We start from the raw sequence: 12871 nt of genomic DNA on the forward strand, positions 1-12871 counted from the left end.
TCCTTCAGATCATTCCAGGAATATAAGTATACTATCTCTGTTTCACTGAGGACATTTTCCTCAAGATTTTTGAGTGGTCATGGATGACAACATATGGTCCACATAAGGTGACTGAGAATAACTACAGGAGAATCAGCTGGGAAGGAGAAGCAACAGAGCAACAGGTTGTGAGAATATGCGTGGATGTGGAACACAGAAGCAGAACTGTGGGAAGACTCAGTAGACAGTAATTTATCAGGATATGTTCACAGTCCTTTGATGGGCCAGGTTATCCGGTAGAATATAATGTTCTGAATTGGCAGAACTCTTCATTGGGGAGATTGAAAGGTAGTTGATTCTCAGCCATACAAAGAAAGCTCAGTAGAAGAAGTAGTAAATATATGGGCCAAATGAGGATGCAGACAGCTGGAATGATCAAAGATTCCCAGTTAGTATAATAGCACCAAATATGTAAATTCCAGTGTTCTGCAGCACTTAGCTGCATGGGGCATATGCGACCCAAATTGTTCATGGCAATGCACATAGTGAAAGTAGGCAGTAGTGTGCGTTTTTGTGATAACAATAGGGATAACTATGTATAGATTTCTGTTACCTTGGCCTGAAGCATAAGTTTGAGGTGCAGGTTATGTGAATGTGCTTGTACACCTGTGTGTAACTTACCTGAGCATGTTAGAATGTGGCAGCTGCTGCAATTGCTTCAGCAAAACCAAAAACTAATTGTGTATGTGTGTATGCGGGTGGGGGGGGCGGGGTTGTCAAAAGCTAAATGCTACAGAACAAATAGGGGCCAGCAGTTGACTTAAAGAATTTATTAATCATTTATATTCCATCCATTGGCTACTTTACTTTTAAATCACCAAAGCTTCTTTTGAGTGAAGGTGTAAGAACTTCACAGTTCTTTATTGTCTGGTTTGAATGAGCAAGCAATTACATTTCTTGGGAAACTTACTTCTTTAGCTTGCTCTTAACCAGTAGTAACAAAAGTCTTTCAGAGTGTTCCTCACTAAGATGCAAGATTTCTCCAGAAAGTGGAGTATAGAAACAACTCCATGAAAAACAGAGACTTTTCCTTGATATTAATAATAATAATATTAATTGCTCATTCCCCTGAGAAGAGTGCTGAGGCAAAGTTTTAAATCCAGGGATGACAAGAAGTAAAACAGGCCTGCTCAGTAAAGCACAATTTATGAGTGAATTCCTTGCAACTTAATATGTCAAGTATTATCTCTTAATTGTTGCAGGTCATGGTCTTGTCATGCACAAGCAGTGCTCAAGATAATAAATTACAAGGATGATGAGAAATCGTTCAGTCGCCGTATCAGCCACTTGTTCTTTCATAAGGAAAACGACTGGGGCTTTTCCAACTTTATGTCATGGAGTGTAAGTAACAGTGTTGGCTGTGCAAGAGCCACTGTGGTCCAGAACCAAAGGCAAAGCTTGTTCAAACCTCCACACGTGAAGCATATTGGATGACTTTGTGCCAGTCTCTCTCCTTCCCCTTCCTCCTCATTCTGAACTTGCTCACAATGATCATGTGCCAATAGAATGGGGGTGAGTAAAGGGAGAACTATGTAAGCCACTCTGAGAATTGTGAAGGGAGGGGAGGATGAACATTCAGTAAATAAGGTGGGCATTGTGAGACTTGGATTAATCTCTGAGCTGCAGGGTGGTCCAGCTGACAGAAGGGGTGTTGTGCAGTGCTCTAGATAAGTGCCTGTCCACTCTGATCATGCCTGGCTCACTATTATATGAGACATAGGGAATCAGTGGTAGATCAGTTCACTGAGGAGGCAGGTGTGCTTGTCCCAGGCCGTTGTGTGGCCTGCAGTGTTGAAGCTGCACCTACAGTCTCAGGGCCCATTGATAGTAAGGAGATAGCAGATGTACTGGGAGTGTCCATGACACGGTTGCACCTGCTGCCAGGAGGAAACTGGGATGCTGTGTTGGGAGAGACAAGCAAGCGTTCTGGGCTGATAACATGATACTAACCAGGGCAGGAGTGGAGCACCCCAGCCTGCTTCTGCTGGGAGCAGGAGCCAGGCAGAAAGGCAGTGCCAGCACACCAGCCAAAAAGAGCTCTCAAAGATGCTCATAGCAGAGAGCTTTCCCAGCCTGGTTGCTCTTGATCTGCGAATGGAGCAGGGTCATGAAGAACCCCAAAAATAATCACATTATGTACGCTTCATTTTGACATTCTTGGTGTCAATGCTTTTTTGTAGGAAGTTACTGATCCAGATAAAGGCTATATAGAAGATGACAAAGTAACTTTTGAAGTGTACGTTCAAGCCGATGCTCCCCACGGTGTAGCGTAAGTAGCTTATGCTTTAAAGGAACCAACACATTACTATCTGTATAGTTTTTTCCTGTCCCATGTAAAATTTACTTGAAATCATGCATTTATGTTGGATGCAAACAGAGTAGAAGAGTAGGCTCAGTAAGAGTTGACGCTCCTTTCCCTGTGGAACTCTTGTGCATTGAATCAAGATCTCTTACTCATCCTGTTCCCATACATTATAGATGGTTAATCTATCGAACAAACTATTTGCAAGACACCCTGTGTTTACAGCGTCTGACTGAAGGGTTAATACAATATGGGAAAGCACAGCTGTGAACTCTTGCTGTGTGTGGAGTACCTTTCCTGTGCATGGATGCCTTGTTCATAGTGATTTAACATTCTTTTTACCTGCCAACAGGTGGTTCTGTCCATCTGAGAAAGAGGACCACCTTCAGAGAAGAGGCTGCCACAGAATTCTTTTCTTCATCTCCTTCAAGAAATAAGACAAGAATCCTGTGGCATCTGCCAGGTTTAAGGGAACATGGGTACATGGGGGAGAGTAGTGAAGACTGTACTTCTTTATTCAGCCATGGAGCTCACTGGGTGACTTTGGGCCAGTCAGACTCGTAGCCCAGCCTCCCTTGTTGTGAGCATGTGAGAGGAGGAGTATAATTAGGTAAGCTGCCTTAAGGTCCTTAAATACAGCTCATATATATGTAACACAGAATTGAATGATGCTTTTTGAATAAGTCGTACAAGAAAGTCGAATATCCCTTTCTCTTTATGTGAAAAAGTAGGAAAGACTTTGGCACAATTAAAAGTCCAGTCAAAATAAGGTTGAACTTTACTATAATTGCAACGTAAGTTAATTTTTGAAAGAATGATCTGACTAGCATGACAGATGATATATACTGAAAGTTATATTTTCAAGTTAGACACTAAATGGAGGGTTTTTACCACAAGTTCTTGTTGAGAATGGCTGAAAAGTAGCAGTTACTTGACATGGCAATAGCTCTGCTGCTGTGGGTATCAAATGGAGACTTGGGGAGAGGGGTAAATTAGCTTTTATAATATTGAAGCATTCAGATACTTAATAGGGTCTTTTGTGTCTTTCCATTTTCAACATGGATGATCATGGAAAACTTCTAATATCTCTAAAGCTATTCCTATATGTGTGTTTTTCTATATCAGTGTTAGTACCCCTGAGGTTAACACTTGGGGCACAAGGCACAATCGGGCATTGGTGCCTCATGCTGATTACAGCCAGTCCATGTACAAACGAATAAGGAACTGGGGATTTGTCCCCCAGCCCAAATTCCTAGAAGCATCTTGCCCTAAAGCGGTGCAGTGGGATTTCTCATACAGTACTCTCTCCTGGACGTGTAAGTGCATAGTTTGTGGTACCCACAACTTACGCAAATGTGCACACCGTTCTGTGCATACGTACATATGGTAGCTTGGCCTTCCTGGCCTGCTGGCCTCAGATGCATTAGATGCACTTCCTGTAATTCCCAGCCAGCATGACTGTTGGCCATGCTGCACAACAGAAGAGGCTTATTTATTTTGTTTCTATACCAACCCACTGCTGGAGCTCTGGGTGGTTTACAAAAGTCAATACAAATACAATAAAATGTCATAAAATCAGAAAAAACATTGAAAAGATTGAAGCACCTAAAACAGACAATAGCAAAAATTACTTTGTAAAACTCTGTAATCTCCATCAATTGCTGGGTGGTCAAAAAAACCTTTTCATGCCGTCTCATAGAGAATGCCCTTCTGCTGGTCTCTTTGCCTTGTCCCAAAGCAAGTTCTTTGGATGGTTCTGTATATGCTAACTATGGTTGGCAAGGGGCCATGTTTGACAGTGTGGCTAACAGGCCACTGCCTTTCTGGTGGGACCCTGGGAAGAGTCCTCTGCAGGTGCACACCATACCTCAGGAGCTCCTACCGGAGGCTGGTCTGCGGTGCCCTGCATTGTCGCCCTTGGGTGCCCTGGGGATGAACATAAACTCTTCCATTGAGCTAGGCATTCCTTATGCTAGTCTGTTGCCAAGGTGATGATGAGCATCATATTCAGTTTTGCAGTTATTTTAGAAATGCACGCATTTTTCACTACCTTTAGTGGAATATGCCGAATAACTTTATGCAAGCTCTTGAGCCAGGCTTGTGTTCCCATGCCCAAACAAGGTGGGTTGAAAGTAGCAACCGTGGCATAAGAAAAGGCTTGGATCTGTGGGTCAAAGAAACAAGACTTCTCTTACCAATTATCTTGTACAGATAATTGGGAAAGAGCCTGCTCTCATTTTGGCCTGGATTGCAGTTTGTGGTCCATCCACTAGTAATCCTTTTGTGGGACACACAGTTGAATTGTGGCATGGCAACCAGCCCTTTGTTTGTTTGTTACATTTGCATGCTGCCCCATACTCAAAGGGCTCTCTGAGTAGCTCACAAAATCAGGAATCAGTGACATATACCATAAAATCATAACAAAATTAAAAATTAGTAAATCCAATGCATCATAAAATCTAATAAATATGAAGTGGAAACAGGAGAACAAATGCACAGAACAATAGAAACAAGCAGTGAAAATGGCATAATAAAACCATGAATTATACTAAAAACAAGTGCAATATAAAAACATTTTTACCTGGTGACAGAAACTGAGTGGTGAGTTGCACCGCCTTGGGAAGAGCATTCAAGAGATGGGGCACTATAACAGAAAAAGCCCATTTCCTTGCCATTTCCCCTTACTTCATTTGGAACAGATCTTAATGGTCTTAATAGAAGATCTTAATGGTCTGATAGGCATGTACACAGACAGTCCGTCTGTCCTCCCTCCTTTCCTCCCTCTTTATAGCCAAGGGTGTTTGGGTGGTTAACAAGCACATATATGAATTCTGGTTAGAAAGTCACCCTGGCTTGCTACAATTTTTCAAGAAGAGTTCTGCACGTGCATAATCTAAGCATTGCTTTTAGTGGACATATAATCTGTCAACTGGCATATTTAAATTATCTGAATTCTTTTGGTGAAAATATTTGTGGCATGACTCCAGTACAAAGTATAGGAAGTCCTCTACATATGAACAAATTTTGTTCTGAGAGTGCATTTTTAAGTCCAAATTGTTCATAAGTCCAACAAAGTTAGTCTAGGTACCAACTAACACAATTGGCTATATAGTATTGTACTGTAATAGGTTTATAATGACACTGGAGGACTTCCAGAAGTTATGCGTCAGGGTATGTAGCAGTGTGGAAGTGCACCCATGTTGTTTGTCTGATGGGTTCTTCCTCATACGGCATTACTGTGATAGGTTGGTGCAACCTGCGTACACTTTGCTGGACTCACTTCTCTCAGTTATTACAGTTAAGTACACAAAAGCATGTTCACATCTTTGACAGTTTGCAACTCGAAGGTTTGTATGTAGGGGACTTTATGTATTCACAAACTGGATGTGTCTATAATTTATCCGTGTGTAACAACTAATTCTATGGTTGTTACAGGTGGGATTCCAAGAAGCATACAGGATATGTGGGGCTGAAGAACCAGGGAGCAACCTGTTATATGAACAGCTTATTACAGACATTATTTTTCACAAACCAGCTACGTAAGGTAAAGTAAGGGTTTTCTGTCTTCCCTTCAATATTTGTATCCTAATGAATTGGTTAGGAAGTAGGAGTGACCTTCCCTATCTGTTCAGGCTGCATTTCTTTAATTTGGAATTGGGCAAGAGCATATACCTGGCATCCCTCTCAGATGTTTTCCAGGAAGGCAGCCTGTACAATTGCATCCCTTAGCTGTGGCCCGGGCTGCCTGGGGATTCTCTTCACCAGGTCATTGTTTTGTTTGTTCGCTTGCTTGCTTGCTTGTTTGTTTTAATAATTGCTTGTAATTATTCCTGTGTCTGGGAGAACTAGATGAGTAAAGTTAGGGAAGGGTAGTGTAGTGCAAGACAGACAAGACAGGGGAAGAAGGTGGGTTCTGCGAGGGGTGCCCTGTGTCAGGCCAGGAGACGGCCATGTTGGGAATCATGGATGTTGTTGTGACACCTGTGACATGTTTGCCCTTCTTCCTCAGGAGAGACAGGGATACACCTGCCCCAGGTGTAAGCTGGTGTTCCTCCTAGAGGATGAGCTGGGGAGCCTGAGGGCTGGGAGGGCTCTCCAGGCCACCCATGAGCAGCCCCCCTCTGGACAGAAGGTTGAGGGAGGGTCCGAGGGAGAAACAGCTGGGGAGACATGGTGGCATGTCACCTGCAGGAGGGGGAGGCCAGTACGGCCTCCTCCATCTCCTGGCACTGACCTGAAGCTGGGAAACAGGTTTTCTCCACTTGGGGAGGCTGGGACTGATGAGGCCTTGGGGGACCAACTTGTCCGGGATCTCCAGCCTGGGGCCAGTTACAGGCAGGGGGCTGCTACAGGAGAGGCGAAGGCCATCTACTGCGGTGGGTGATCATTGTCAGGGACTTCCTGCTAAGGGGAACTGAGGCAGTGGTGTGCCGCCCTGACCTTGAGGCAAGGGAGGTCTGTTGCCTGCCAGGTGCACGTGTCCAGCTTATGACAGACAGAGTAGAGCATCTTCTTCCCTCGCTGTCACAAGCCACTTCATGTGATTCACGTGGGGACGAACGACACCGCCAGGCAGGGGGTGGGCAGGATCATTAGGGACTTGGAAGCTCTGGGCAAGGAACTTGGGGACCTAAAGGCCCAAGTGGCCTTTTCCTCTGCCTTGCCCATCGGCTTTGTGGCCAGCCAGGGAGGGGAGGGTTGCCGAGGTGAACGACTGGCTCAGGGCATTGTGTCAGAGGGAACGCTTTGGGTTCCTCACTCACAGCTCCCGGTTTCTTGCCAGTGGAGTTCTGGCGAGGGATGGAGTGCACCTCACAAGGATGGGGAAAAGGCCCTGCGGAAATGTTCTAGCGAGTTTTGTTGTATGCATTGCCTTCCATTATGACTTGCCTTCACATCTCACGGTTTTTACTCCTGCTGGGTGATCCTTCCAGGCTGAGTTACATTTCCATAACCCTTTACTGAACAGATTAATAGGTAGTAATCTTGGAAGGTTTTTTATGGAGCCCCACCATACTTGTAGAAGAGCGGGTAAGACTTTTGGTTACTGTGGGCTGTGAGATCAACTTGGAGGCAGCTCTTGAGCTCCTTAGCAGAGAGGACACAGTTGTGAGGTACAAAGATGGATCAGAGGCCCTTTTTTGGAGGCTCTGTTTGCCCGTTCTCTCTCTCCCATCTGGCCATTCATGCACTGCTGTTTTTAACAAGAATGCCATGGCATTCTGTCAGTCTGAAGGTCACAGCGCTGGCACAGTCCTTTTGGATTGCAGTGATCCCATTACTTGGTCTTTCCTGATTTCTTCATCCTTGGTCTTCCCATAAAATAAACAGACTTAAGGAACTTCCTCATTTGCTTGCTCAGTTTGCCTGTCACAATGCTTTAGTTGAGCAATGAGTGTGTGTTTTTCTTTGGCCTGTATGCAAAATAAGCTCCCTTTTTTGGCATCAGAGAGCTTGATAGTTTTTTTGCCTTTACTTGTTTTTCTGTTCTTTTCCTCTTTTCCCTTTTCTCTTTTTTGCAGGGTGGTCATTCCCAAAGGGAGCTTTCCTCAATATTTATTTATGCATGTGCCAAAAGAGATTCCCCCATTATTTTTCTTCTCCCGTAGAATCCTCTTTAGTTCTTTGAGTTTAGATAAGCAAATAAGGATATACTTTCAATGAAGACTTAAGGCCATTTCTTCACACTTCAATTTCTTTCAGCTCTGCATGTGGTCATATTTAGTAATTTATATGCCATATAAAATTGCGGAATTTGGTACTGTTAATAGAATCTAATTTATTGAGAATGTTGGCCATTTTTTACAGCCATGTGGGTTACTCAACACCACTCCCTGGCCCCTGAAAAATTTACAGTGTCACTCGGCTCAGTGCATTGCCCATGTTTTCACAAGCATAGAAACTAGACAATTTGCCAAAATAATCAAAATGGAGACTCTGCAAAATGGAGTTTTCTGAGCATTCCTTGGTTTCGCTTTTGGGTCAGGGTGGTCATCTGCTGTTCCTTCACCACCACCACCACCACCACCACCACCACCACCACCACCTTCTCTCAGTTCCTCTGGCTTAAGGTGGCAGCGTGTATCTTCTTCTTTTGTACTATTTTACTGTATAGTTTTCTTATTTTCATGATTTCTTTTCATTCACTGCTTAGCTGTATGTTATTGAGTCTACTTAGCTTTAATTAATTTGACTCTTGGCTTTCTTTTTTTTTTTTCATCTTGAATGCTTCGATCTTCATATCAGCCCTTTCTTAGATCATAAATAGAAACATAGAAACAGAGTGAGTCAGAAGGGGTCTCCCAGGCCATCTAGTCTGACCTCCGGCACCAACTGGCTCCGCTCACGACATGCCCACCATGTGCACATCAAATAATCCTCAAAACTTCATCTGTTCTTTGTACATCTCTCTGTACTGGTAATTGCTTCCTCTCTCAACTTGTTTTCCTTTGGGCTTCTCCTCTTACGAGTAAACATTCTTTTTCCTCTACTACCTCTCAGTGTAAGATGCTTGGTATTCTTTCCCATGTTTTCCATTGTTCTTACTCGGTTGAGCAGATGATGCACCCAAGAGCTCCTGCCCCTGCTTTAGATCAAGAGGCATCTTCATCATGTCTGCTGCTACATCTGCAAGACTTGTTTCTTTTCTAATGTTTTTTTAACTTTAGAGGTGATTCATCTGCTGCTAAGCCATTTTAATTTTCTTTGCTTAGTTTTCATTTGGTCTCTGCCATTTTACTTGGTTTCAAATCTCTGCTTCAGCCTCTAGGGTGGCTGCATCTTGGATGGTTCAATAGAATAAAATTCCTAATATATCCCCAATGTCCTTTATTCATCTTCCTTAGCCTGTGCTTCTGCTCAAGCTCTTAATCTGTTCTGCTCTCGAATTTGCTTTGTATTTCTCTTGTCCATGAGCAGGATTTAATATTAGTATTTCAAAGATTTGTTCCTTTCTCCTAACATTGCCAAAGTCTTATTCACTTTCTTATCATTTCTGATTTTCGTTATTGGCATGCTTTGTCCTTTTATATGTTTATTGATTACTTGAGTTTTTCATATTATTTTCAGCAGTAGTTAATTAGCTGACACTGTGTTCCCGAGAAGGTGAGAACTGAAGGCATTTTGAGTTTGAAGAGAGCAATCCTCTCCAAGATGTGGAGAGCATCCCAAGGACAGAGAATTGTTCAGCATCTCACCCCCTGAAGCCACAGGGACTGCTGTGCTCTTGGCAGGGGCACTTAGCATTCCACTCCCCCTCCTTGCCTCGTTGCAGCTTCGGTGGAAAGAACAACTGCCCCAGCTGATTGCTGAGGTTGCACAGGCTGCCTTGGAAGGAAGAGGTGTTCCGGCTGGCGGGGGGGGGGGGGCGATATGTGAGCAGGGTGCCATCAGTTCCTTTGTCTGGATCCCTGATGCAGCCCCTGCCACAACGTCCTGTGCAGATAGACTGAAAGGCCAGTCTAAAGGGGAAACATTTAAAATGAGGATGGAGAGGGTTAGGGTTAGGGCTTTTACACATTAGGTTTTTTATATATTGACCCCTTTGAAGCCACAGGCCCACATTCGTTCCCGACCCTTCCTGTTTGAATATTCCTTTGGAAAGCACCCTTTCTCAGTATTATTATTATTATTATAACATTTCTATGCCGCCCCTTGCTGAAACCTCGGCAGTACTCAGCAGAGTAAAGTTCTTGCCTCCAAATGCTGCTTATTTCATTTCTGAGTGATCATAGAGCAGCTTGTGGCCCCACCTGCTCTGTTTGGTCACAGTCATTGTGCCTTTGTCCCCTGCCCAGAGATTCTGCTGACCCACCTCTGTGGCTGCCTTGGCTGCATCAGAATCCCCAGGACATCTGGGGCATAGCAGGAATGAGGCACACAAATGTTCACTTAAACGGAAGCAAACGATGCCCAGACACAGACAGGATGCAGGGGGCCAAGGTGCAGCCGTCCACCTGGTACTGTAAGGTTCCTCCATGCCAGTGTGACTTTTAAAAAAATGTTATTGGGATGAAAGGGATGCCTCAGACGAGCCACAAAATCCATTGCCATCGACCCACTTAAACCGGTGGCTTTCTTTTTTAGGCTGTGTACATGATGCCCACTGAAGGAGATGATTCCTCCAAAAGCGTTCCTTTAGCATTGCAGAGAGTGTTCTATGAACTTCAGCATAGTGACAAGCCAGTGGGAACGAAGAAGCTAACAAAATCTTTTGGGTAAGTGCCGGAAAGACACCAAGGATAAAAGGAAAGGAAAATGGTATAAAAACAAACAAACAGCTCTTCAGGGCCATGCATTCCTCAATCAAAGTTTGTGATTTCTCCTCAAGTGTGTTTTCAGGGTCTCTTAAATTAAGTATAAAGCCCATCATGGGTTGCATCTTATTATTTGGGTTGTTGCCCAGTGAATTACATTTAATTGAGTAATTCTATGATGTTTAATCTTTTGATCAGTTAATTAATTAAATTTCCATACCAGTAGGTACAGTTTCTGAAGCAAGACCTGTACTTGTAATTTGTCATACATGCATGTTATTTGAAGCATCTTAGAAGAATCATTTCTCCTGTGAGTGAAAGAAGGGAAGGCAGTGCTTTTAAGATTAGCATTTGCTACCTGCAGTTCTGTAAGTGCTTGACCACAGGCGCGCGCGCGCGCACATGCACACACATGTAGTTCCTTACTAATTAGGGGATATATTCATGATTTATTAAACGTTGCTTCAAACTGGTTAATCCAGCTGGTTAATCAATGAAACACTTAAGCTTTACACCCTGGAGTTAATAAATGTGGCCCTGCCCCATGCTGCCTTTACTGAGGTGAGAAATTTGGTGAGTTAGCCGTGCTTCATCTGTGCAGGTGTCCAGCGCCATGGCAAGCAGCTTCCGTCTCTAGTTAGCTAATACTCAGTTTCCATTATCTGGCACTTGCCCTCTCAGTGGATCCTAGAAGCCTTGCAATGGCAGGAATTTTGAGTGCCTGTTTGTTTATTTTAAATGGTTAAAGCTTTATTTCAGGATACACTGCCCTCATGTGGCAGCTTATAATATTGCAAAAGCATTGTTGTGGAAATAGCCATTAAGCATACAATTTATTTATTTTGGTCTCTGTGGTCTTTAAAAACTGTGAGCTGCTCATGCTTTGTTTAAAAGACCAGACAGAGACCAAAATAAATATGACTGCAGGTTTGTTTGCTTTTTCAAAGTAAGCACTGATGAGGCCCCTGGAGAGGGGGGTTTCAAATGTATGGGACCACCACTGAGAAAGCCTTACCAGCTGTGGCTGGTAGCCTAGAGATTGGGACCCCCAATGCTGATCTTAATGGTTTGGCAGGCACATAGATGTGTCCCTTGGAAAAATATGGCCCTAAACCATTTAAGGCGTCAAAACCAGCAATCTGCATTTGGTTGGGTATGTAGTGACTCCATCACGGGACCATCACTCAGCATAGAAAACCCCAGCTTCATTCCCTAGTTTCTCCAGTTAAAAGAATCTCATCGGGGGATATATTTAATTAGTGTATATGCCCCACCTCCTGAATCCGGTGGTCAAATATCCTGATTCAGGATTAGGCAACTTCCTGTCCATGCAAAACAGGAGGTTCTTGTTATCCTGTTGCAATCTTGGCACAACAGTGCGTTGCATTTTGGAAATTTGAGTCAGGGCAACCTTAATCTATCCCAGCAGAGTCTCCTCTGAATCCAAACAGAATTACTGTTCCGAGGTGTTTGGAGTCAAGGACATGTTGCATGCTGGGGCATCGTCTGCCCTACTTCTTGCTCTTGCCAGCGGTGGTCCACCAGGACTGAACCGGAGTGTGGGGAGTAGGCAGCGAGCGGCATTAGAGAAAGGGTGAGGACTCTGTGTCGCTCTCCCACTTGTGCAAATTGATGGGCCTTTAAGTCAGAAATAGAATCCCTGCAAGACCACATTTAGTACCCATAATGGCAGATTGTATTTCTGGCGAGAGCTTAGCCACTTGTGGGTGTTCTTTATCATTGTGAGTTTCACATGTGAAAAGGACAAGTGAGGTTGAGTGCTACCTCCACCCTCCCCATTACTGACCCCATCACACTTCTTGTGTCAAAAGTGAACTTCTGTATCTATGAATACCTCAAAGGCTGTCACAAAGAGGGAGGCCAAGATCTCTCCTTGCTGATCCCAGAGTGCAGGACATGGAATAATCAAGTCAAGCTGCAACAACCCAGATTCAGGCTGGACATCAGGAAAAGCTGCCTCACTGTCAGAGCAATTTGGAAATGGAACTAGCTGCCTGGAGAGGTGGTGGTTCTCCCACACTGGAGGCATTCAAAAAGAAACTGGGCAGCCCTCTGAGTGGGATGGTGTGACTTGGTGTCCTGCAGCAGCAGGGGGCTGGACCAGATGGCCTTTATGGCCCCTTCCAACTCTGCTATTCTCTGATTCTCTTATCCATGGAGGCTCACTGCACAATGTAGAATCCTAATTTTCCAAGGTTTCTCAGCCTGACATTTTCCCAGATAGCCCTTTTGTGTTAAAGAAACGCGCATGCAC

The 12871-nt window shown here is 44.0% G+C and overlaps 1 protein-coding gene across 2 annotated transcripts in view; it reads left to right on the top strand.

Annotated features, from left to right (window-relative positions):
- The window catches only part of USP7 (ubiquitin specific peptidase 7), a 99635-nt gene that overhangs the window by 57244 nt on the left and 29520 nt on the right, over positions 1-12871 (top strand). For both annotated transcript variants that reach the window (XM_044452486.1, XM_044452487.1), the window contains exons 4-7: positions 1242-1380; positions 2220-2308; positions 5777-5885; positions 10427-10557. In XM_044452486.1, the coding sequence (XP_044308421.1) occupies positions 1242-1380; positions 2220-2308; positions 5777-5885; positions 10427-10557 (468 nt within the window). The remainder of the gene's footprint in view (positions 1-1241; positions 1381-2219; positions 2309-5776; positions 5886-10426; positions 10558-12871) is intronic.

Source organism: Varanus komodoensis, unplaced genomic scaffold (genome assembly GCF_004798865.1).
Source record: "Varanus komodoensis strain SLA01 unplaced genomic scaffold, ASM479886v1 scaffold73, whole genome shotgun sequence".
In the NCBI taxonomy this organism is placed as follows: domain Eukaryota; kingdom Metazoa; phylum Chordata; class Lepidosauria; order Squamata; family Varanidae; genus Varanus; species Varanus komodoensis.